This window comes from Leptidea sinapis, chromosome 22 (assembly GCF_905404315.1).
Source record: "Leptidea sinapis chromosome 22, ilLepSina1.1, whole genome shotgun sequence".
Classification (NCBI taxonomy): domain Eukaryota; kingdom Metazoa; phylum Arthropoda; class Insecta; order Lepidoptera; family Pieridae; genus Leptidea; species Leptidea sinapis.
This window is the reverse complement of record NC_066286.1, coordinates 8872134-8898449: the sequence shown is the minus strand read 5'-3', so window position 1 is coordinate 8898449 and position 26316 is coordinate 8872134. Positions and strand designations below refer to the sequence as shown.

General features: G+C 38.0%; 1 protein-coding gene across 1 annotated transcript in view; it reads left to right on the top strand.

Annotated features, from left to right (window-relative positions):
* LOC126970787 (coronin-7) overlaps positions 1–22490 on the top strand; it is a 49643-nt gene extending 27153 nt beyond the window's left edge. The window contains exons 14-22 of the mRNA XM_050816878.1: positions 1157–1408; positions 2967–3226; positions 3925–4046; positions 5765–5906; positions 7088–7219; positions 8392–8466; positions 12636–12771; positions 13619–13731; positions 14085–22490. Coding sequence (XP_050672835.1) covers positions 1157–1408; positions 2967–3226; positions 3925–4046; positions 5765–5906; positions 7088–7219; positions 8392–8466; positions 12636–12771; positions 13619–13731; positions 14085–14177 — 1325 coding nt within the window. The 3' untranslated portion in view covers positions 14178–22490. The remainder of the gene's footprint in view (positions 1–1156; positions 1409–2966; positions 3227–3924; positions 4047–5764; positions 5907–7087; positions 7220–8391; positions 8467–12635; positions 12772–13618; positions 13732–14084) is intronic.
* The last annotated feature ends 3826 nt before the right edge of the window (positions 22491–26316 follow it).

Below are 26316 nucleotides of genomic sequence, written 5' to 3'. Positions count from 1 at the left end.
AACACTTTGCAATTGCGTGGCGTTGTATTCAAAGCGCGGTCATAACACAACTAAACGTAAACTCTGCTTAGTTCGTTTCTTAACGAGTTTTGCTTCAGATTTTGGGCGTATGAACTATATAATGTCATACTCTATTCTAATAAGCTTTACTATATGTAATGTATTTAGTTGTACAGTGTAATGATGGGACTTCGATTTTTGAAACTAAGAGCTTCAAATGAAGATTATCAGCTCTGTTAATGAAGAGCATTAAGTAACATAAGCACATAATACTAAAGATTAATAAATGACTTTTGACATCGGTAAACAGTCTACTTCTCTATGAGTGTCCGTTTTTCTATCTGTCTTAGGTATGTTAACTGTCCTTTTTTAAGTGTGGATATGAGTAAGGGTATCACTGAGAACACGTCGTTCGTTCCGGATCTACCATAATCCATTATCATGCATCATCTCCTCCAGACCTACTGCTTCTATGCAGCTAACACGAAATGAAATTACGCTTTTGCACACATGTTTTTGTAAGTTTCCGTACTTAATAATAAAATATTATTTTCATTATATCCCAACAATAACTCCGGAGAATATATAAGGCTTATATGTCACATTCAACCAAATACCAATTATACCTCCCAATATCTACCTACCTATAATAAACAAAAAGGAATGAAAAAAGCAGCAAATGGCTCGAATATAATATGTGTAATTCATTTCCATTTGATATAGAATGCGGAAGTATATTGGGAGAGTTACTGGCGCCGCTTCTTCGCTCTCGGAGTGCCATTTGTTTCCGAAGCGGTAGTAGTATCTAGTCTATTAGAAATGACATCAAAAAGAATCTAAAGGAATCAATTTTGAGAAAATAATTTCCTTTTATGCCTTGTTAACTGTAGCAATCATCTTAAACGAGCGTACGGGTCACCAGGTGTTAAGTGATCACCGCCGCCCACAATCTCTTGCAACACTTTGTAGTAGAAGAAAGACGTGGAAGAAAGCTCCTTGAAAACCGCACTGTGGAGGACCGCCACATATCCAGATGATGGGAATGATATCTTCAATTGTGGCGTGTCGCGCGAAGGTGGAATTCGGCGGAAGGAATCAGGTTAAACAGCTCTTCGGAACGGTCCCCGTGCTAAATGCGATAAATCTTCTTTGGCAGCTAATGGTGTCCGCTGCGCTTTGCCCGTAAGCACGGGTGGTGGTGGAGGGGGCAGAGTGGCTGTAGTGGAGCTACCCCAAGGTGCCACTAAGGTAGCGCGCGCTGCGCCCGCGCATCCTGCCGGGATTCATCCCCCTGCGCTGCTACACCCCGCTCCGCTCCAGGACTTCACCTTCGACCCGTTCCGCGACGAGAGATTGCTAGTAGCCTGCGATGATGGGCAAGTGCGCGAGTGGATACTGCCAGAGGGAGGTGAGCTGGTTACACTGAAATGGTTACTTTACGGGATATCCACCGGTAAATAAATACTTAAAATATTTTTTTACAATCGCTAATAAAAGGCTCGCAAAATACCTTTATCTACACCCATGCTTTAAATCGTCTATTAAAGATTCTAAAACAGTTAGCTTATTGACAATATTAAAAAACACAGTGTCGTAATAACCATTACATCATCCAAAAGAGTGTTGCAATGAAATTCAGTACAACATTACAACACTCGTTTGGATGACTTAATGGTTACGGTAAGTAAGGTAAGGTCAGGCTTTTTTAATGTTAGCAGTAAGCTAACTGTTTCATAATCTTTCATATTATGGATAAAGTCTTTTATCTACACCCATGCTTTAAATCCTCTATTAAAGATTCTGAAACAGTTAGCTTATTACCAACATTAAATGTTGGTAATAAGCTAACTCGTAATAACCATTACATCATCCAAACGGTGTTGTATTGTTGTACTGAATTTCATAACAACACTCCTTGGTATTTTTCTTCGATCCCTTCATGCACAAAGAGTTTCAACAAACAGCCACATTCTTATTGCTCGATGCGTGGTATCTGTATGAATTTCAAAAAAAGAACATTTTCGTTTACGCGCGTTCCACACTACCAGAACATGGCGCGCCGTAAAAAAAAGTAGGTTATTCGAAACCCCGCCATTTTTCTTGAAAAAATGAACGATTCAAATTTTGACAGCACACCGCCGGATATTTTAAACACTGCAAAATAGCATAATATTCTGGTGAATTTTAATAATTGCATTATACAAAATGTAAATTACTACTCAAATTAATAATTCTTTCATTAATACTTAGTTTATTTGTATATAATCAGTAAATGATGATATTAGGTTACTACTAAGGCTGGCTGTTTTAATGTTATATAGCAGTAAGCTAACTGTTTCAGAATCTTTCAGAGGATTCATATTCTGGGTGTAGATAAAGTCTTGTATGCAACTGTTGATAATTAGGTATTAAAACACTCATGTGATACTATTATCACAATCGGCTTCGCATCGTGCAATAAACCCACATTAGTGTTTTAATACCCCTTATTACACAACAGTTGCATAAATTACTATTATTTATTTACGGCGTGTGTGGATTGATACTGTACTGAATAACTGTATTTTTTACATATTAATTGACATTTTCTTTTTTGACGTACCCGTGTAATGCATCCAGTATTTGACGTTTCAGTATTTTTATTGTATCATTTTTCATGAATGATGAAATGATTTCACCTGTTTTGTACCTGTTTGATATTCGCCATTTTGGCGCTGTTGGCCATGTTGCGAGAGTCTGCGGTACTAAAACTAGTGATGACAACCTCAGCAAACAAAGAAAATTGTGTACTTTATTACGTTGATTCTTGAAGTATAAATTACACGGAAAACGAACGAAACTAATTGAAAATGCAAAAATACTTCACAGTATTGTATGTATTGTAGCTAATGATAAATGCAGTGGATGACCGTATATCCTACTATTTTATAAGTGAAAACAATTCATTAAGATCGTATCTGTCCCAGGTCTAACAGAATCCAGTAACGAACCCGCGCGAACATTCTCCGCGCACCCGGACAAGATCTATATCATCCGCTTCCATCCGACCGCCGCTGACATCCTTACCACGGCCGCTCACGACCTCTCTGTCAAGTTATGGGACCTCTCGCAGCCGGAACCAGTCAACGTGATTACATTGTCCGGACATACGGATCAGATATTCGCGCTCGATTGGTCGCCGAACGGACAATACCTGGCCACTGCGTGCAAGGATGGCTTGATAAGGGTAATTATGTACACAGGGAACTTTTTAAACGACTTCAAAAAGGTATGCCTGCCCATAACAATGCAGTTCCGTTTAGGATTCTTGAAAAACCTCAAATATTCTGAGCGGCACTACGACTGCGCTCGTCACCTTGAGACATAAGATGCTATGTCTCATTTGCCCAGTAATTTCACTAGCTACAGCGCCCGTCAGACCGAAACACAGTAATGCTTACACATTTCACGGCAGAAATAACCGCCGGCGTGGTACCCATAATCTAGCCGGCATCCTGTGCAAAGGAGTTCCGGTAACTGGTAAACCTTCACTACACTGTCCGTTCTGTTCCTCCCGACGTCTATTTTTTTATGGTAGCCAAATGAGCGTACGGGTCATCTGATGTTAACTGATCACTGCTGCCCACACTTTTTTGCAGCACAAGGAAAACACAGGAGCGTTGCCGGCCTTTTAGAAACGCGAACGCGTTTTTTTTGAAGGTACTCATGTCGTATCGTCCTGGGAACACTGCACTAGGAAGCACATTTGACAGCTTGGTTGTACGTGGAAAAAAATTTCTTGAAAACTGCACTGTGGAGGAACTGCCATTTAAGTGCATGCTTATCAATTTTATAAGTGTTATATCTGGTATGATGGTATTTATTATAGCGCCTTCTTTTATATCCTTTACAAAAGTATTTAACAAGTTTATTTTTTTGTTGTAGATATATGATCCACGTGTCTCTACGAGTCCCATCAGATCTGGCACCAGCAGCTCATTGGGCAGTCGTGGCGCCCGGCTGGTGTGGGTCAGCGACACCAGTCTCGTGCTCACCGGATTTGATAAGTAGGTATTTTTTATAGGTCTGAACCGGAAAGTAAAGCTGAGTCCCCACTAGGAACAGTTGTCGAGTGACATGTTGGACACACGGACATTGTCGCACAGGCCATGAAGAGTAGTGAACGATGACCGAACTGATGTGGACGGAGACAAGATGTGACAACATGTCGTTCGACAAATGTTCCTAGTGGGGACTCAGCTTGACCTTACATCTAAGTGTAAAGTCGCGTTTTAATTAGGGGACATGTCGCAGAGACATATCGCTCGACATTCACGTAGTTTTCTCTGCAAAAGTAGGGGGACAATGTCTCGCGACATATGACTCGTTCACATTGGCGAGTCGTGATCAGTATGTCGCCCGAGGAAGTAGTACGAAACACGAAACAAAGCGACACACGGTCTCACCACTCAAAGACTGTCCGGCGACTGTCGAGAGACACGAAGGTGGCGCGCATCGACGCTGGCAGAGCATCGACTAGCGACAAATCGCGCGACCCATAAATGTCCCAAGCGACGTTGGGCGATATCGTGCGGGACACGTGAATTTCGTGTCGAAGAGTCGCGGGATACATGTCCCCGAGTGAAAATGCTGCTTAAGTACGCTCTATAGATCTCACTCAGCCTTAGATTACTCTGACCGTCCTTTCTCTGTTTCAACAACAAACAATGAAAAATTAATCTAATTTCCATACATTCTTATTTGGAGTCAATTATATTTGAAAGGGTATTTTACCAATTTTATAAGCAATCACAATTAAAATGTAATTGACGGTAAAGATTTTCAATTAGACGATATATTATACAGAAACGGTGTATCGTAAGTGAAAACTACATCAAGACTTGGTTAGTAAGAAAAACAAGTCTTTTTTTGTTATATATTAAAAATTAATAACATTTACAATATAATATAGTGATTATTGCAATTACAATATAATATATTACTTTGATGAATTTTTCATTGAATGATGCCGCGTTTTTAGTTGACTTAAGCCGAGCATAGTAGCTTACTCACATACGTAGGAAGTTTTCACTTCTGAAAGTAATTCAATCGAACAATTCTATTTATGAGTTTGGACGATTACGTAGGCCGTGGGCATCATAGTACGTGCGCGAAAAAAAAAACTTTGTGACAATTTGCCATCAGTATTGCAATATAGTGCTAAAGAGGCTTGCGTTTGTAAAGTTATTCCAAATTTGAAACGTTTTGTCTTTATCTTACCTTTTTCGCTACAGATTAACACGACAGGGACAAGTAATTTTAAACTAGGAGTAACTTTTCATTGCGTGTATTAATAAGACAGTAACAGAACAATTAGAAAGAAAGAAATATACTTATTTGTAACATTCACAATATTTAAATAATATAATAGGAAAAACATAATATATACAAAACAAATTACAAATTGGAGTCTGTCGCAACCAGCGCTGATCTTCCAGTGGGACCATTAAATGACGCCACATAAGTAGCGCACGCCTTTCTAATTACACTTCTTATACGTCATATCTTTGTGAGCAGGTAAGTACTTTCTTCGTTAACCTTACCTCATGTAACTAGTATAGTTCAAACAAGATGTTATGCATTCAAAAACTTCAACAAGCAAACTAGATTACACTGGTGTCTATAGCTAACAGTTCCTCTATTTTTTGGTGCTCAAAAATAAATTTCTTTAATTTAGCTTTAAAACTAGGTAAACTACTACTACTAATTATGGCTGTTTGTGCAGAGTGTCGGAGAGGCAGATAGAGTTGTACAAGTGCAGCGACAACTCTCTGTCGCTAGGGTGTCGCGTGGGACTCGACGTGTCTCCTGCCGTCCTGCTCGCACACGTGGACCGAGACTCGGCAACACTCTTCTTAACCGGCCGGGTGAGTAATACTTTTATGACTACACTTTGGAATTTGCCTCGAGATTGAAGAGACAACTAGGCCGAAACTGGAGCCCTATTACGAAAATCGATATACGAAGTTTCGGTTGACGGATCGTATTTTTTCTTATTACGAAAGTGTTTCGGATCTGAAGATCGCAACGACGTTCGCGATTAGACATTTTGTCTTTCGTTTACCTTATTCCCAAATTCACTCGTGTCTATGGTTCCGAAACGAAATCCGTCCGCACTATTCGGATCCGGAGTATTTTCGTAATTGGATTTAATTCGAAGTTCGTGGTTCTTTCGTTTCGGACCGAAACTTCGGCTTTCGATTTTGGTAATAGACCTCCTGTGACATTTATTTCGTAAAAATATTCGGGTCGAATAGTTATATGAAAATACAGTTCTATTGTTTGTGTTCTTCTTTATTTGTTTTATTTTTTTATGACTTGTTAAACCTTGTATAACTATGTGACGAGACTTTTTTTTTTCTAAAACTAATATTTGCAGTTAATATGCTTAACAATAATTATTGCATTTTTTTCCTTGCACGTCTAATTCATGATAATAAATATTATGTGTAAGTTAAATAATTTCCAGTATAAATTTGTATTTTTTCCTTCTTTCCCAATTCTATTATAATAGATATTTGAAATATTATAGTATTAAATCATTAAATATTAAACATAAAACTGTTTGATTTCTATTTAATACTAGCTGACCCGACGGAATTTCTTCTGTAGATTAATAAAATACTTTTTTTTTTATAAATTTGTCAATTATATTTCCTAACATCAAGAATTATTTCGTAAAATATGCTCCCTGTTGTAATAATGAAATTGTTTCACAGCGGAACTGTCAAACCGTGCGTCAATAAATTCTCTCATAGAAAATATATCCATACAAAACAAATATTGGAATTAAAAATAACAATGGGTCCCAAATCGAAATAAAAACTATCCTATCTCTCATGTTGGACCAAACTGCACTCCATCAAGTAATTCCCACTAAAATCCGTTCATCAGTTTAGGAGTCCATCGCGGACAAACAACGTGTCACGTAATTTATATATAATAAGATTGTAACAAGACTTTTAGTCATTGACAGGGGTAGCGATCCACAAGCTCGATATTTTGAACGGAGTGTAGTAGTATTAAAGTTTATGTTTGTATACAATAGGGCGATTCAACTATCTACTGCTACGAGGTGACGACAGAGCCCCCCCAGCTGAGCCCACTGTCACATCACCGCGCCGCTTCTCTGCACCAGGGGCTCGCCTTCATCCATAAGAACCTGCTCGACGTTCAGAAGGTACCTTTACATTTTCATTATTATTTAAGATAGCCCGACGTTTTGTGACCTTTCCACGGCATGTTTTCAGGGGTTCTGCGGTGCGAAATGGGTCAATATAGTATTTGTCATAGGTAGTTGTCATTATGAAGTTTAGCGCCACTTGTTTCCTTGGAGGTGGTAGAGAGTGAGGATGATATTGTTATTTGTGGCGTTTCGTATACGAATACGGCTGCAGCAATGAGCAGCAAACAGCTGTTTTGATGCTGTTTTAATAATATAAAGCTCCTCATTCGTGTTTTCACTATTCGCGGATTAAAAAATTGTGACCCAATTCCTACATTCGCGGCTAAAGATTCCTTTATTCGCGGATGTAATCGGTACATAGTAAATGCATATTAATAAAAAGAATTCCTACATAGTTGCATAATTGCGAATGGAATAGGACGAGAGTTCGAACTCGAACAAATAGAATCAAGCGACATTCAGGAGTTGCTTGAATCGCAAGATGAAGATTAGATTGAAATCGACTTGTCGGAAATGTTAAATTCACAGACCATTGAAGAAGAGGCTTCAACAAGCACTGGAAATGTGACATATAATTTGACAAATCTTAGTGAAGGTTTAAGAATGGCAAATGAGCTTTGTGATTTCTTTATGAAAATTGATCCGTCTATGGAACGAAGTCTTATTTTTAAGAGGCAAATTGCTAATGCCACTGCTGGATATCAGTTTGAACTAAAGGAGCTTTTAAAAACTGTTATGCAAGAAAAAATTACAAAATTCTTTAATCCTTAGGCAACCTAAGCCTGAAGAAAATGATTGATAAGTATAGTCAAAAACTTCAATTAAATTGTTTTTTTTTTTTAGTTTGTGTTTTATTTTGTCACCTAGGAACGTATCCCTTAAAATCCCATATAAATTACCATTCCGTATTTACGGTTTCTGTATTCGCGGCATATTTACGGAACATATACCCCGCGAATAAAGAGCTTTTACTGTAAATAATCTTTGAGTGTTCTTTGTATAGCGACATAAGGTCCACTGGTTCATTAGAATTAACAAAGTCAGTTTACTATTTTAACGTATTTATATAGCTTTACTTAACTATAATTTATATTTTAAGCATTAAACGTTTCATAATATTAAGTAGTGCCAGGTAAGCTAAATCGATATTACAATTTTTTTTTCAGGTGGAATTCGCAAGAGCTTTAAGATTAGCCAGTGGGAATGTAGAGCCGTTGTCTTTTACTGTACCGAGGATAAAGGTGAGTTTTTCGTATGCCCTGTACTTTTCCCGGGGCGTAAAAAGATAGGGCAGTCCCAGGCCCATGGGTGTCGTAAGAGGCGACTAAGGGCTTTTTTGAAGTGGGAGAGTCACGCTGCCGTCTTTTGACGGCAGCACAATCGGGCCAGACTCGTCCGGGTTAATTACCACACTCGCACAGAATAACGGCGTGAAGTAGCGGCCTAGTGCCGCTATGTTTCGCATAGGTTAGTGTCGAGGACCGGTGGCCATGCCGGGGTATGTGGGTACGTTAGGGAGGATATCTGCTGTCTGCTCTGGCTCCGCATAGATTTAGAGGACCGCGTCTGCATCTATGCGTGTGTCTACAGGTCCCATAGTGGTAACGCAGAAACCGATCATCTCATGGGCTGCAATTGACGACGTACTTGCACAGATCCCCTCCGCTGAAATCGTAGTCTTGGGTGATTTCAACGGGCACAATGCCGAATGGCTTGGATCACGTACCACAGACTACGCAGGGCGATCTGTGCATACTTTTGCATTGGCGTATGGTCTGTCCCAATTGGTTGAGTCGCCAACGCGGCTCCCGGATGTGGATAGCCACATGCCGTCCTTATTGGATCTTCTGCTGACTACACATCCCGATGGTTACCAGGTCTTTGTCGACGCCCCTCTCGGAACGTCCGACCATTGCCTGGTCAGGAGTGTAGTGCCTATCCGACGCCAACGTCGCAGACCACCAGCGACCCGCCGCGTTTGGCACTACAAGTCAGCAGATTGGGATAGGATGCGTTCCTTTTTTGCATCCTACCCTTGGAGCAGGGTTTGTTTCCCTTCGGATGATCCTAGTGACTGCGCCGATGCAGTAACCGATGTGATACTACAGGGTATGAATATTTTTTATACCAAACTCTGTAGTACCCATCGGTGGCAGATCACAGCCCTGGTTCGATGCGTCAGTTAAAGCAGCATCTGACTGCAAAAAACAGGCGTATCGAGCTTGGGTTGCGGCGCTGGGCACAAAGGATCCGAACTGCATAGTTCTTAAGAGGAAATACAACCGTGCCTCCAGATTTTGTAAGCGGCAAATCGCCCGTGCAAAATCAAAACACGTCAAAATCGGCGAGCAGCTTTCCAGTTACCCGACCGGAACACGCAAGTTCTGGTCGTTGTCGAAAGCTGCTCTTGGTAACTTCAGCCAGCCGTCCATGCCGCCGTTGCACATGAGGAATGACACCCTGGCCCATACGGCAAAAGAGAAGCCGACCTCTTGTGCACTCTTTTCGCCTCCAACTCGACTCTTGATGACAACTAAAAAACACCGCCGACCATCCCGCGGTGTCAGAGCTCTATGCCTGAAGTACAGTTCAGACAGAAAACTGTTAGGCGAGCTCTGTTTTCGTTGGACGTCAGGAAGTCGAGCGGGCCGGATGGCATTTCTCCAATCGTGCTTAGAACGTGTGCCCCTGAGTTGACGCCGGTGCTAACGCGTTTATTCCGGCACTCTTATTCTAAAGGCGTAGTCCCTGACTCATGGAAGTCAGCCCTTGTCCATCCGATCCAAAAAAAAGGAGACAGTTCGGATCCGGCAAAGTATAGGCCTATTGCTATTACCTCCCTGCTCTCCAAAATCATGGAGAGCATAATTAGCCGTCAGCTCTTGGTGTACCTAGAGGGTCACCAGTTGATCAACGACCGACAATACGGGTTTCGCCATGGTCGGTCGGCAGGTGATCTTCTGGTATACCTGACACATAGATGGGCTGCGGCTATTGAAAGCAAGGGGGAAGGCCTGGCAGTTAGCCTGGATATAGCGAAGGCCTTTGATCGTGTATGGCACAAGGCGCTCCTCTCCAAACTTCCATCATTTGGGCTTCCCTAGAGCTTGTGCAAGTGGACCTCCAGCTTCCTCACTGGGCGTAGCATACAGGTCGTTGTCGACGGATATTGCTCGAACCGGAAGCCCGTGAATGCTGGAGTGCCCCAAGGCTGTGTGCTGTCTCCCACGCTGTTTCTTCTGCAAATCAATGATATGTTGGACACCTCCAACATTCATTGCTATGCAGACGACAGCACTGGTGATGCCATATGCACGGGCCATGCAGGTCTCTCTCGGGAAATTGTCGACCAGTGCCGGGAGAAACTTTTGTCTTCTATCGAGTCCTCTCTTGAGAAGGTCGCGGAATGGGGAAAATTGGACCTTGTCCAATTTAACCCCCAGAAGACTCAAGTTTGCGCGTTTACCACTAAAAAAAACCCATTTGTCGTATCACCGCTCTTCGACAACACTTCCCGCAAAGCCTCGCCTAGTATTGGAATACTGGGTCTTGAAATCTCGAGCGATTGCCAATTTCGTGGTCATCTGGAAGGCAAAGCCAAATTGGCTTCAAAGAAACTGGGCGTCATTAATAGAGCACGGCAATACTTCAAGCCGGCCCACATACTAGCGCTCTACAAAGCGCAGGTCCGGCCACACATGGAGTATTGCTGTCATCTCTGGTCTGGCGCACCCCAGTATCAGCTCGATCCATTTGACCGCGTGCAACGCAGAGCAGCTCGAATTGTCGGGGACCCAGTGCTCTGTGAACGGCTGGATCACTTGGCGTTTCGTAGAGACGTCGCTTCATTGTGTGTCTTCTACCGCATTTATCACGGGGAGTGTTCCGAAGAGCTATTTAACCTGATTTCTGCCGCCGAATTCCACCTTTGCACGACACGCCACAACTTAGGATATCATCTTCACCATCTGGATGTGTGGCGGTCCTCCACAGTGCGGTTTTCAAGGAGCTTTCTTCCACGTACTACAAAGCTGTGGAATGAGCTTCCTTGTGCGGTGTTTCCGGGACGATACGACATGGGTACCTTCAAAAAAAGCGCGTACACTTTCCTTAAAGGCCGGCAACGCTCCTGTGATTCCTCTGGTGTTGCAAGAGATTGTGGGCGGCGGTGATCACTTAACAACAGGTGACCCGTACGCTCGTTTGTCCTCCTATTCCATAAAAAAAAAATGCATTCGTGAGTTTAGATCCAGGAAATCGCATATTAATAAAATATTTTGTCTCTCGTTTTCAAGGAAGAGTAAAATAGATTAACCTTTGATTAATTATGTTAATAATTTTTACCATAATGTACCGCGATATACATATTCGGCCTATTTCATTGATTACCTATTAGTATTCTCTGTATATCAAATTTAAGACATCAGCGTAGCATGCATAAATGTGCAAAGGTTTATATGGAAAATCCACGTGCATTGTAGGAACTCTTAAATATAATATTTTAGGAAATCTGTTAGGATAAATGTCAAAATGTTTGCAAAATACATAAAGAATACATGAAGAATTTATCGAATTAGGCGTTACTTTGCGGAAATCCATAATTATACAAATGATTCAAGTATTTGTTTTTAAAACAATTCGACACGTGTTTCGATGTCTCGTGCCAGATTTTGGCGAGACAACACGTCCTGAGGATGCCTCGTGTAGAGGCGAAACACGTGTCGAATTGTTTTAAAAACAAATATTGGCGGAATTAACACTAAAGAATACTTGAATCATTTGTAAAATACATAAATGTAATAATACAAGTCATTGCTTGACAAGATTAATTCAATCAAAATTTCTTTACAATTCGACATTTTGTGTGTTCGTCTCGTTCCATAACCTTTTTAATTGTTGAAAAAAGAAAATTTTAAACTACCCTCTGGGAGTATAAATTGCGCATTGCACCGGGATGTCGCTATCTTCGCAAGTGAATTCTTACAATATTTTACTATGATGGACTTGGGCCACCGAGCTCTTAATGGTGTTACAACGAAGAGAAACGCGTTTTCTCATAGCTATGAGGGCCTACCTAGATCGGTTTTAAAGCCCCGGGTGTAGAAAAATTAATCTAATTAGAAAAAAATATATATAATGTACAAGATTTGCGATTTGCTACCGCTATTTTTGCAACGCTTTGTTTTTATGCCTGGTAGTAATACACCCGGTAAAATAATCTCTCTTTGTTTTTGTCTATGTAAACGGTAGATATTGGCAGTTTTTTGACGGCTGCCTTGCCGTATCCGTGTCCACAGTAGCATAGGACAGTGCAATCTTGCCGTGATCATGTGTGCACTCCTGCGCATGGGAGGTTAACGTTGCGACTTTTTTATATCCCCGTGGTGTATGAGATATGTATTTGTCACAGAGCGAGCTGTTCCAAGACGACCTGTTCCCGCCCACCGCGGTCACGTGGGAGAGCTGGCAGAGTGCACACGAGTGGCTGCGAGGAGAACCCGCCAAGCCCAAGTACATTAGCCTGCAGCCGCCAGGCATGGAGCCTTGTGAGTATATTGTTTAGACCATAGTTTCTCAACCTTATTTTGCTCACCGCCCACTTTGAGATTTTTTTTTCTAGAGTATTTTCGTGTATTTTTTTGCCTTTTTAGACTATATTTTTCTCTCAATGCCCCCTAATTTTCTCTGGGTCTTCTACTGCCCCCCCGAAAGTCTCAAACGCCCACAAGGGGGCGCTATCGCCCACGTTGAGAACCTATGGTTTAGACGAAGAGATTTGTGTTGGCTACGAAGACATTAGGCCTGCCGGACACTGATGGATCTATGTGTCCTTTGCCCATCCATTGGCATCTTTTTTTATAACCTGAAGGCAAGAGACGAGTAGGACATTCAGCTGATGGTAATTGAGACGCCCTGCCCATTACAATGCAGTGTCGCTCAGGGTTCTTGAAAATCTCAAAAATTCTGAGCGGCACTACAATTGTGCTCTTCACCTTGAGACATAAGATGTTAAGTATAATTTGCCCAGTAATTTCACCGGCGCCCTTTAGGCCGAAACACAATAATGCGTACACACTACTGTTTCACGGCAGATAAAAGCGTCGTTGTGGTACCCATAATCTAGCCGGCATCCTGTGGGGCCTCCCACTGGTAATCTGTCCATTTGTAACAGGCCAATCGCCTCTATGAAGCTGGCAATCACTTAGAGAAGAGGCCTAAAATGACCTTTTTCTCCTAAAAAAAAAGGCTCTTGTGGCTTAAGGATCAACTCACTTGGCACCTTTTATAGTGGAGTGCACTGAACTTATGAGTATTGTATTATGAGACACTTATCCATATATATTTTTATTCTGGTCTTGGTATTGATTTAACAATCTGTGTTTGTATTCCCAGTGTCAGCTCATACAGTACAAACGAACACTGTCAAGGAGAAACCGTCGCAGAAGCCTAAGCCGGACCTCATCAACTCACATGTGCCACTTGATCCCAAGAAGAAACAAGAAAATGTAAGAATTTCATGATATTGTATTTTAATTTAATAAAAAAGTTTTTATTATTATTATTATATTCATTATTGATTAAATTATAATTCCAGACAGCAGAAAAATTATGTTGAAGGTTATTTAACGATATGAAGTTATTAATATTACTTATTCAATACAAAGATATTTTTTATTAATTAAAAGCAGAGAAAATATCTCTTTAAGGTATTTTTTTAGCCAAATCTCACAGTATGCACTTATTCGCAGCGTCATGTTTAAAAATATCAATTTTTTCCCATCATTCTATCATGCCTATTTATTTTCTGTTGTTAAGTTTTACAATTTAAATTTAAATTAATTTTGCTATTTTTCAACAGATAATGAAAGCAATGAGCGCAAAGGTAACGATGAATCTTAAGTTAGAGCAGGACAGTATGGAAGGCGTCGACGATGCAGAGTGGGAGCAGTGAGCGAATATACACTCTATGTATTTGTAGTTAGAGACGTAGATTGTATTTAGCAATATGTGATTATTGGACCGTCTTTTGCGAGTAATGTTTTTTATACTACCGTACTTATAAAGACATATTTCTACCTTTTTGTATGTGACTGTACACTTTATTTACTTACGAGTATACTTTTATTTCAATATTTTTTTTTGGAACAACTTATGTTGATAAGTTTTTTTTTGGGCTTTTGTAATACAGAAATGAATTTTAATGAAAATATTAAGCATTATAATGAAAATATGTTTGTGGAAAAAGGATGACTTAGCGAGAATCCATGTTTTCTTACTCCATATTGTAATTTACGAGTAGAGTGAAGCAAATCTGTAAATTTTTTTTTAATTCAATACGGATCTTAAAGAAGAAACTTTTTTTTTATTGGAAGGCTGGCCGTTTTCAATTAAAATATGATGTATATTGAAATCAATTTTTATAAAATATTACTTTAAGTAATTCTGTTCCGACTATTACGATCTTGCAATATCTCTTCGACAAGGACGTTTTCCGGCTGGTAATGAATGATGATGATGAAATATCTCTTTTAATTAAACAGAGTCAGTTTTTCTTTGTATGAATTATCTTATCTGTATTTTTATATGTTCAATATTACATCTTACATCTATCACAGCACTTATTTGAAGTTATTTATCATGAATTTGTAATATTTTTACTTGATATTGACATTCTAATGCATTTTTACTATAGGCGCCGTCAAACTTTGAGTCCGCTCTGAAGTAGGCTTTAGAATGTCACGGCCAAACGTTGCAAACTTCAGAGTGTTAAGAACGGTTGACGGCTCCATTCCACTCGCTTTACATTCCCACTTATCGCCATATGACATGCATTTATTTATTTACGCACTAATGTATTTAAATTTTAAGATGTAATAATTTAGATAATTAAATGTAGGCTACTTTTTGTACTCATCGGGTACCTAGTGCTTAGAGATTTATTATATTTCAAGAGTGCCACGGATTTTTAACACAACTCATTAATGAAAATGCCAGATACACACCTAACCGGCTGCCGTTTAAACGACGCCGTGTTTGTTTTCATACTAACAAACGCCTTATACGATACCCGACTATCGCTTTGTGTTTTTCCAGGGAAGCCCCATAGAAAAATTAACGAAATGAAGGTATTCATTCAGTTACTTGACAGCCGGGTAAATGTGAAACAGGCCTTATACTTGATTAAATGAAAATTGAAAAAAAAAGTAAAGCAGATCTCAAACAAGTCATTAAATTAAATTGCGATCAATGTTAAACTTTAGCTGTGTCATTAACAAATGTGAGGTAAAGTTATTCCAAGCTGAAAACTTTTTCGGCCTTACTAATAAACTTGGTATAAAGTTATAACTGATGATCGTTGACAACACTGTCAATACAATGATAATTCTGAAGTTTTCCGAATGACAAGCTGCCTTGCAAATAAACGCGGGAAACGTTATACGTCCGAACAAACCATTCGTAAGCAAAATGTCTATTTGTAAACATTTTACATATTCTTCGTTTATGCTTAGTTATAACTTTATGCCAATTTTATTTGTAAGGCCGTTAGCCTTTATCTCACCTTTGTCACTACAGAATTACAAGACAGGGAGAAGTAATTTTAAACTTGGAGTAACTTATTAATAAAACAGTTAATGTTCAGCGATTAAGCTCTTAGTGTATCTGTAAGCACTAGCGAACCGAACGTTAGGGAATTGAACTACATAACCGTATTTATATTAAGGGCCCAGTCGTAGATTGTCTATACATTACTTTAATCACGGAAAAACAAGTTTTTTTGCCTAAGAAGAAATGAATATTTCGAAGTTTACGTTATTACGTGAATCTTCAGTTTAAACTAACAATAAATAATTAGCACACGGACTAGTGAAAATAGAAGGAATCCGCGCCCTGATATTAGCAAGTGAAGCACCTTTATGCTAGTGTGTGTGCGGTTACGGGGATACCATTTACACAATTTTATCTCCCCTAAATAATCATATGTGGCCACAAATACTTTTATAGTATCGTTTTTACACTTTTTCACAACGCACGGCATTTTAAAAATATTTTATTGCGACGCAAAGTGATTTCATAATGGCGGCCGATCGGCTTGTATTAGTGTAAGTGTGTGCGTGGGGCTATGTATTTACTCGTTTACCGGCTTTGGTGCTTCACTGATATGTAAGGTGGCACAGAGTCCTTCTTTTTTTACTCGTCCGTGAATTTGTAATGTTTACTAACACTTGGACATGTTCTTCATGTCCTGAAACGTGTAGATATTTTACGATTGAGGTGTTGATAATCATAACATCAATGTAATAAATCGCCTTTTTTGATTTGGTATAGAGCATATTCAAACGCGAAAAAGAAATTATTTATTTTTTATCTCGGGCGACCCCTGTCTGATGTTGCAAGAAAATAACGCGGGAGATTGAAATTTGAAAGCTCTGGGCGGTTTATTTTTGTTGAGTAATATAATATTTTATAGTTTGTAAATGTGGAAAGGAAGTGTTTACTGCTTGCTAGATAATGCCATACTAACAACACGTTTTGCTCAAATTGCCAAAGAATTTTTTGTGTATAGTGTTAATTCAGTTTTGGTTCACGAATTCTCGAGCACTTTAAATGATTATAATCTTTAGCTCTCGTACATAGGGTTCAAAATGGGCCACTGAATAATTTATACGTAAATTTGTATATATACATTTTTAATGCTCGTGAATGTTACCGTAAAAATCTGTGGGGAACATTAGGCGAACGCTGTGCCACAATGGACAAAACGTTAAATACAAAAAACACGCTCCAATATTGGAGGTACTCAAGGCACGTCTGCTTCACTCGAACGCTGTTTGAGAAATGAGTTACGCTCGTCGTTCGGCAAAACTCAATATAGTAACGGCATGCTATGATGGTCGTTATAAAAATGCTTTCTTTATCGTGGATCTATATTTCGCACAAATGCAAGAATATTACAGTGCATACTTGGATAACCGCCTTCTTTGGGCAGTATTGTCGCAGAAGTGATGGATCGACCAAATCAAATCTGCTGTGGGCATTCCCGCACATGGTTGCACTCGAATGACCTGTAACAGAGCGCTCGGTTGTATTGTTCGCTTTTGAATAAAAAAAAATAAAAATAAAAATTGGTAGTTGTAGTATTAAAATTTGAAATTTCATAATGTTTAAAAACAATTGCATTTTTAATTTCAATTTATGTTGAAAACTTATTTTCGATAATGTAATAATCAAACAAAACCACAATTTAAACGCAGTTTATACACCATAATACGGCAGCTGTATAGCTACAGATATACTGCTTTAAGCATTTCGGTGACGCGAATTCACGTGAATATCGGAATTTTCACCATGCTCTGAATTTTTTGAAACTTTATTGATAATGAGAAATTTACCACAAAAGTGTAGCATATCAAGTTTATATTTGTTAAGAACTTAATCTTTCTAACCATTGTTAAATTAATAATTATCGATACGCTTACGAATTAGAACACCAGTAAGGCTAATTCGGTCATAGGAAGCCAACCGCCATTTGCCTCAGTGGGATTGTTTGACAGCTGCAACTAATATTCTGTCGCGTACTTTTTTATTAACCTAAGGTTTCGCACTATTATTAAGAAACATATTTGCACATTATTGTCAAGCTATTAATGTATCAAAACGTACATCATAGCACGCCGCTAATAAACTGGTCATAAATTCTAGTCCATTCTACAGATCTCTAGACACTGCTGTGGCACAGACGACGCATCAGATATATTTTGTATTGTATTAATGATCGTCATTGCTTTTTTCATTGACTGACAATTATAGTCTCATAAATTATGAAACCCTTAGAGCCTATTTATAAGTCCCGGTTGCAGGATTTGTAACGCAAAACCAGCGTCATAATTTAAGTAAAAAACGTAAAAGTTAAAATCAATTTATGTGAAGTTCTACACTAAACCAATCATCACAACTTCAACAAGGTTGCGATATAGCCCATTATAATGCGAAGTTGCATAAAGTTGATTGCCAATCTTGCAGCATTTCACACTTCATTTAAAATACTGTGTAGCAGAATAAATACTCGAGCGTTGCGCCTTACTTGAGTTAGTCACTCAAGATATTTTATTAAAAACAATTAAATTATCTTCTTAAACTTATTTCAATGTTTATATTAATCAAATAAAAACACTATTTCAACAATGCGCAGTATATACACATTGAACTTTTCACTAAATCCATTCAATTTCACTCATAAGATATACACAGCACTTATGTTGAACAATACGTCAGCTGTATAGCTACAGATATACTGCTATGAGCATTTTCGGTGACGGGAACTCACGTGATTTCACCTTTCCAAAAGAGTGTCTAACTATATATATATTTATTTTTAAATTTATTATTTATCGCGTCCGCCAGTCATTAGCATGTCGCTGACGCGAACCCATAAAGTGCCCAACGCGGCTAAATAAGTTTTCACTTCAAAAAATGACACAGCTTTTACCCGGGTGGGGCAAAAGTGTTACCGGGCAGTCGAGACCGGATATCCGGCACCCGGGACGTATGAAAGGGCATTGTCGCGTCGCACGCGTACGTTATTGTGCGTACAACAGTGCGAGTCGGTATTAATTTAAATCTTTTGAACGTACCACGACGATTATTGTATTATAGTAAGTATTATACGAATCTCGAAAATCTATTGGCCTATTGTTTTGCAGTAACGCTCTCTATATTGTATTAATTAATGCATTATGTATTATATTATACGTAGTTTTAATCGCTAGTCAAAAGTTATAACTAAAGCTTATGATATTTTGATTTTGGTATTTATATTGTTTTTATATTACTACTATCCCACGTGGATATTGACATTTGGTAGTATTCTAAATAATTAGTGTAACTGCCGAGTCGTAGATAAAAAATCGTTTGTAAAATTATTTCGAATAATGAAATCGTACCAAATGCTTATCGCATCCAGTACAAATTGACATTTCAATATATCACTGAAGTATTGATATATTCTTTAAACAATATGCACATACATAATATAATTTAATAATTGATTCATCTTTGAAGCGCCTAACCCTAACCTAAAGTTCCTTGTAGGACGTAAATGAAAAATGGGCTTTTTTATGGGCATGGGCATTCTAGGCATTTTGTAAAGTAAAATATACGACGTTGCGTACTTGCTTCCGAGAATGATTGCAATGAAATGCTTAGTTTTTATCGACCTTTTTAAAGTGAAACTTTTATTATATCGCCGCAAATTTTTTCGCACATCTATCGCATGTCGCATTACAATCTAATGTAGTAGGGGTGAAATTGTATCATTAATTTCAACTACTGCTCTCAAGTAATTTTGTCCGTGCCGTCCTCGGCCCCATATTTAAGCTCTGGTTCCCGAGAGGGAGGGTAGGTTCGAACCCCCAAAACTGACAAATGTTTTTTTTATTACATTATATTTTTATTCTATGAAAATGTTATTGGGTGAAAAAAAGTTTTTTAAAATGCTATTTACCGTAAAATTGTGTCCATCGTTCAATATTTCAGGGAAGGATTATTCAAATGTCAGTTATGTATTAAATATTGTAACAACACTAATAATAACAGGCTGTAAGCTTTTATCGTACGCACTTACTACTGACGAGTGAAACGCTGTGAATTAACGCTCAATTAAAAATATTTAATGTGGCGCGTAGAGAGTGGGATGGAAAACGTTTTCATCTCATAAGTGTGAACGAGATGGCTATAGTTTCACATTCCCATTCTTTATGCGTTTGTCTTTTAGGTTTAAATAGATGTACGGCTCACTGATAGTTTTAATAAATCGTATCCATGTTTTTGACCCACCTGCGTCCTACTTCGTATAGCTGTAAACGAAAAGTACTTTATTTCTCAATATTTTTGCATTCTGCAGAAAGAAAAAAGCAAAAGTTCTTACAGCAATAGGTAATGATATGTTTATAGTATGCGTCTTATTTATCCTTATCCTCATGTATAGTAATACCAACTTATCTGTGAAGTGGCAAAAATAGGAACTACAGTCGCCATGTTGAAATGTTATTTAAGTGTCAGTCTACTACTTCCGAGTGTTATATCTCAGAAACGGTGGCTCGTAAGAAAAAAAGTATTGATACATTTTTTATAGATAATTTTATGATCTACAATTTTTGTCTGAGGTACTTTTATGATAAAACTTACCGTTTTGCTGAAAATCTCGAAAAACTCATTTTTTGACCTTTGACCTTGAATTAAATTTTTTCCTTACAGGCGAATGATGGGGAACTTCCAGACATTGTTTATAATTATGTTTTGAACAACTTCACAAAAATTCAACTTGTTGGGACTTTATGTAACTTCACTCTCATTTTTTGGTCTAAATTGACCGGACTATAATATAATAATATAATTAACAACACTGACACGACACCCATCAGTTCACAGATAAGTTGGTAACACTGTACATAATAATGTGTTCTTTGCATTTTTATACGTACTAACACGTAATTTTCTGTTTCATTTATTACACAAATTAATTTGAAAACAAAATTTACGTACGATGCGGGACTTATATTCAAATTAATTTGTGTAATAGTAATCCCAGAAGTGAGGGTACTTTAAAAAATAACAAATTGTTTCATTTATCTAATTTCTATTAGAATTCTATTTAATTACTTACCTAACACTGTATTTACATATTTCTAAGTTCTAAGATGACCTACGTGCTAGATTGAGGGTAGGCAAAATTTTTGCACAGGACGCAGGGAATAAGTAACTTATGTTTTTTTAAGGGATTTTGTACTACAATGTTAGTCTTTTTATCCAAAGTTTATATAATTATAACAATTAAGCCATATATTCAACGCTCATGTGAGTTTAGCACTACACATAATATTATGATCATATTTAAAATGCATTATGTACTGGATAAAGTTTACATCTGAATATACTGTTTAGAAACTATTATTTCACATCTCATCAATAAAATATTAAAAACAGCACCTAAATATTATGATGGCGCATTATCACTGATCTGTCTAGGAACTAAAATGGCGGACGTCTTGTCACGATGTTTTTATAACAATTACTATTAAAAAATAGGTTATTTTATCTTAATTTGTTTAATAAAGTATACCATTAAGACTGGTTATTATATAATCTGTTTCGGGATAGTTATATTCAAATTTATGCCATTATTTCGCACATTTCACGCAATAATCCTGATTGTTCCGCGGCATTCGTCATTATTTATCATACATGTGTATCATCTGTTATTTTATCGTTTATATGCGCAGACAGAAATACATTCAATTCCTGTTTCTCTGGTGTTGCAGTTATGAGCGTTGGCGGCAGTGATCACCTGTCACCTCTTTCAACTTATTCTATTATAAAGCCGACCCAAAGTTATTTATATATTTTTTGCTTACATACATTGGCCATTCTTTGTTCATAATTTAGGCTGCATTTAGTGCTCGACCGACGGTCAGCGCTGACATTGGTCGAGCTTTAACGCGTACCGTACCCGCTGAGCATTTTGCGTTTAGTGCTCAGCTGACAACAGCAAACTTGATTGCGCGTGTACCAACCGTCCGAGTGACGCATCGACCGTAAGTCTTGGTATGTCTCGTTCAACGCTCAATTAAAGAAGTAAGGAATATCACTTAATAAAATAATAAACCATTATGGTATGTTGTGATCGTTACCTGACTCCATAACCGCTCACCTCTGGTGGCTGTCTGAATTGTTTTGATTGCGATTATTATTGCATTAGGCGTCTACTGGGTTCTAATATCGATACAACACACAATCGACGAACAAGAATGGTAACTAAACTAAGCTTTTGTTTTGTTTATTTTTTTTAGGAAGTTGAATATTTTTAAACAAGTTTGTGGATCGCCTTATGGTGTGTTCACACTGCCGCCCATGATAGATACACAAGGAGGACTTCCGAACTTTTTAGGTGTAGTTACTAGTTACATTAGTCTCTCAAAGGAAGCCATGCCGGCCATGCAGCCAGCCATAACGGAGATGATTTTTGAATTTATGCTCCGAATGCTCGCGAACAAGCAGGTTTATACATAATATAGCAATTGCGTCACATTCCACGTGTATTCAATATTATAATAATTATAATCAGTTTGTGATATGTACGTTGGTGAGAGTGTGTCGTTTTGTATTTTTGTAATATCATACACATACCGATATACTTACCCTAATGTTAAGTCCCAAAGTTTGGATATATTTTTATTTTGCATTTTTTTATTAAACTCTTGCTAAATTATTGTGTGTTTTATTGAACAATATCCGGACGAGCGAGCCTTGCTCGGATTTTTAAGAATGTGCAAAACTTGAACAAAAAAATACAAATAGGATATCTGGATTCGAACCGGGGTCTTCTGCTTGCCGGATAACCCAATGTCCCATCTGAGCTATTATAGTCTTGTATATAGAGGCAAAATTTACCCTTAAAACACGGATAAAACTACATTTTTTTAAATTGAAACCTAGCTAGATCGATTTATCGCCCCCGAAATCCCCTGTACTGAAATCATAGTTTCACTGATTTTTGGTGAGAGAATGAGAAGGTAGTGTAGAATGTGTTTTTAGAGCTGTGTAGCTCTAAGAGAAAAAGATCCCTTAGGTATCCCCCATTGTACGCCTGTCAAGATACTTTTCTTAGCACCGAGTGCTTTTAAAATACCAAATCAATATAGCAGTTATCTTGCCTAGACGTAATAATATTAGGTATATATTGAATTTCGTATTGGGCCTATCAAAGACGACAGACTATCCGTGACACACTTTTTAGTCTGTGATAATAAAACCGATATAATTATATGCAGTAACGCATACGACGCGCAAAATTTCTGACACACAAAATATCCTCGTAGATCTGACAGACGGCGCCGTGGAACGTAGTGTTTAAATTCTCTTTGGCGCCGTGCAAAAAGTGCGCCAAAAAATATAGGTAACGTTCGCGTCAACACGCGCTAACGCAGACGACGCTCACTTTAGTCTGTAATCTGCACTTGCTAGTGATTGGCGCTAGACATCGATGTATGTAATGTACGTTCTGCCGACAAAATGACCGAAAATGTACGTCGTGTGCGTTTGCCAGACATTTTGTGCGAAATGCAGACTTTCTGTGTGCCGCAGACTCGATAGCACAAAAAGTGTCATCTGCGATAGCCCTTATCCAGAACTGAAGTAATCATGGAACATTAATTACTGAAAATACAGAAGAATTAAGTATTACCACTGAAATAAAGTTTTATATAGGTAGTTGAGAAAGTTAACCTTACTCCAAGTAGGTAATTTCAAAGAATAGACAAATCAGAATATAATATTCTTAAATAGCCAAGTGCATTTATTGATTCTGATTTCAACATTGGCATAACGTTATACATACTTGCTATTTAATTTTCATAATGAATACTATGGTATTTAAGGAAAGAAAGAACCAGGAGAACAAAATCTGTAGCCAATGAGACAATATGAAGGAAAAGGCGTGTTTTAAGCAAAGGAAAGAAGAAGCCTTATGAATAAAGAAGATCATTTATATAAAAAGGAAAGTAAATGATGAAGACTTTGAATGATCTAATATTAATGATAATTGGACGTAGTTCCCGAGAAACGTTCCAAGCCACAAACATCACATTTTAAGGAATTCATGTTTAAAGTTTAATAAATATTAGTTTATTCCAAACCAGTGGGTTGGACTACTAAGTCGTGATGTCATTTAAAGATTGACAGTAGGGCTGCCATTTTTTGTCAGTTCGTTAATATGAATAACACAGTTTTGTGTTCTTAACTCAATTTCGACATGATTGTGGTTTGGAACGTTTTTCTGGAATTACGTCTAATTATACGTATAGATAGACTATACCTAAAGAGAACTAACCTCTATTTAGAGCAATTCACACACACTAACACAAAGTGTCATACAAATCGCGAGTGTAAGACGTAGATTGTCACACACACTAAAGTATTATTCCTGGCCTGTTTTTATCGGTTGTCTAACAGTAAGAGACTATCTAGACGTATTCATTATCTAAGTATGAAGACGTAGAAGAGAAGATGAAGTATTTTAGCTTAGTAAGACACAAACAGTAAAAGTCCTGTTTTAAAAGTAGTCTGAGGAAAGCCAACGGAAAACAAAAAGAGAAGTGGGTTCAGTGATCTCAGAAAAATATCATGTAATTTACGTTGATGTAAGATATTATTGTAGTTTATACGAACATGGCAAAGGATGGACAACTAAAGTATATTCGTTGCAAAACAAAAGAGCTATTTATTGAGCATTAATAAAGGTAATAAATAGTAGTACGTATTAAAAGTATAAAGAGATGCATTATAGACGTCATCACTTACCATGATATTAGTACCGTTTAGTTACTCATGTGAAATTAGTCACAACTTACCTCGGTATTAGGAGAGTTGTGACATAAGCCGTAGATTCTGTTTTGTAGATTTTCTCAGAAACCTTTAAAAGTACCACTGATTGTACCTACAGAAGGATACAACCTCATCTGGCTTATCTGGAAGTCGCTCAACCGCCTCAGATTAGGTGTGGGGAAATCTAGGGCAAACTTGTGAGGTTGGTGCTCCAACTCTGGACATGATACGGAGTGCATCTGCGGTCATCTGAGACAGACCGTTGCGCACACGACTGGGTGCCCTGCGTGCCCACAATCTGCACGAACGACGAGCTACACGAGGATACCGACCAATCTATCGCAATTAGGGCATAAATATATCACATGCCACAAATGATTGACTGCTATGTCTATACATTTCTGCGTTTACTCCAGTTTTTTAAAATTCTATTGGTCAATAGGCAGCAATGTATACACTATATCAGTTCCAGCTGCGTATTTTGACTTTAGAAACCGATTTGGACAGTGGCATCAGTGGAGTAGTTAGGTATTTTTTTAAACCCATACTAAAAAAAGGGTTGCTATATGTTTTACGTTTGTCAGTCTGCCCCTATTTTCTGATCAAGATCTGTTCAGTCGGAGGTTTTTTACTTTTATGGGATGCCCTTATTTGAGGTGACCGTCGACTCGATAAGAAGAAGACCATTGATTCTGATTATTTTTTCTTAAAGACTAACGCTTGAACTACATTGTCGTATAACTCATATAGAGATATATTATGTGGGTCATTCATTCAAGTAAATCCTTATCGAGATGTTATGCCATTAAATGTTATTTGAAGTAAAAATTGTCAAAACCCTCCTTTCTGTATGACGAAAACAATTTCTAACACATTAACTATCCTTGTTGTAAATTATCTTCAGACCTTCAAATGAATTAACTTGTTTCATTTAGTTGGCACAAACAAACGGCACGCAAGCGACACAACTCAATCAATTGACGACAATTACCTAATTAATAAAGTTTAATGGAATTGTTAACAATAAGGATGCTATATATTTAAGAAGGAATGAACGATATACCTACAACATTATATTGCCATAAGTATTGCCACGGTCTCGTACTATTAATATTCATTGTATATTTTAAAAATATTGCCTCCCATAAAATTTTGTATTTTGCTTATGTTCGTAGCATTATGGAGTACGCCTCACCGATCTGGTCCCCATCGTATGTTACTTACATATCTCAATTAGAGTCTATTCAGCGGTCCTTTACACGTCGCCTAAATTATGTTCTTCGAAGAAAAGACGAATACGAGGATAGACTTACACATTTTGGTCTACTTACCCTTGAAGATAGACAGAAAGTAGCAGACTTGAAATTATTATTTGATGTGGCTAACTCTGCAATAGATTGTTCGCTTCTGACCGGACGGATCGGAGTATGGGGTCAGTACAGCACATACACGGAGTAGACGCCTTTTCGACGTTGGCCAACCGCGTACTAATTATGGCAGACATTCTGTTTTGCACAGGATAGTAAATTTATACTAAAAAAAATTTAAGGATAGTGACATTTTTTTCATCAGCCGTAATAAATTTATTAACTCAGTGATCGAGCACATGTCCCACGCTGAGAACGATGCCCATTAGACTGAACACTACACACTACTCACAACTGATAACTCATAACACCCTCACATATTCATACACACTATACACATATACA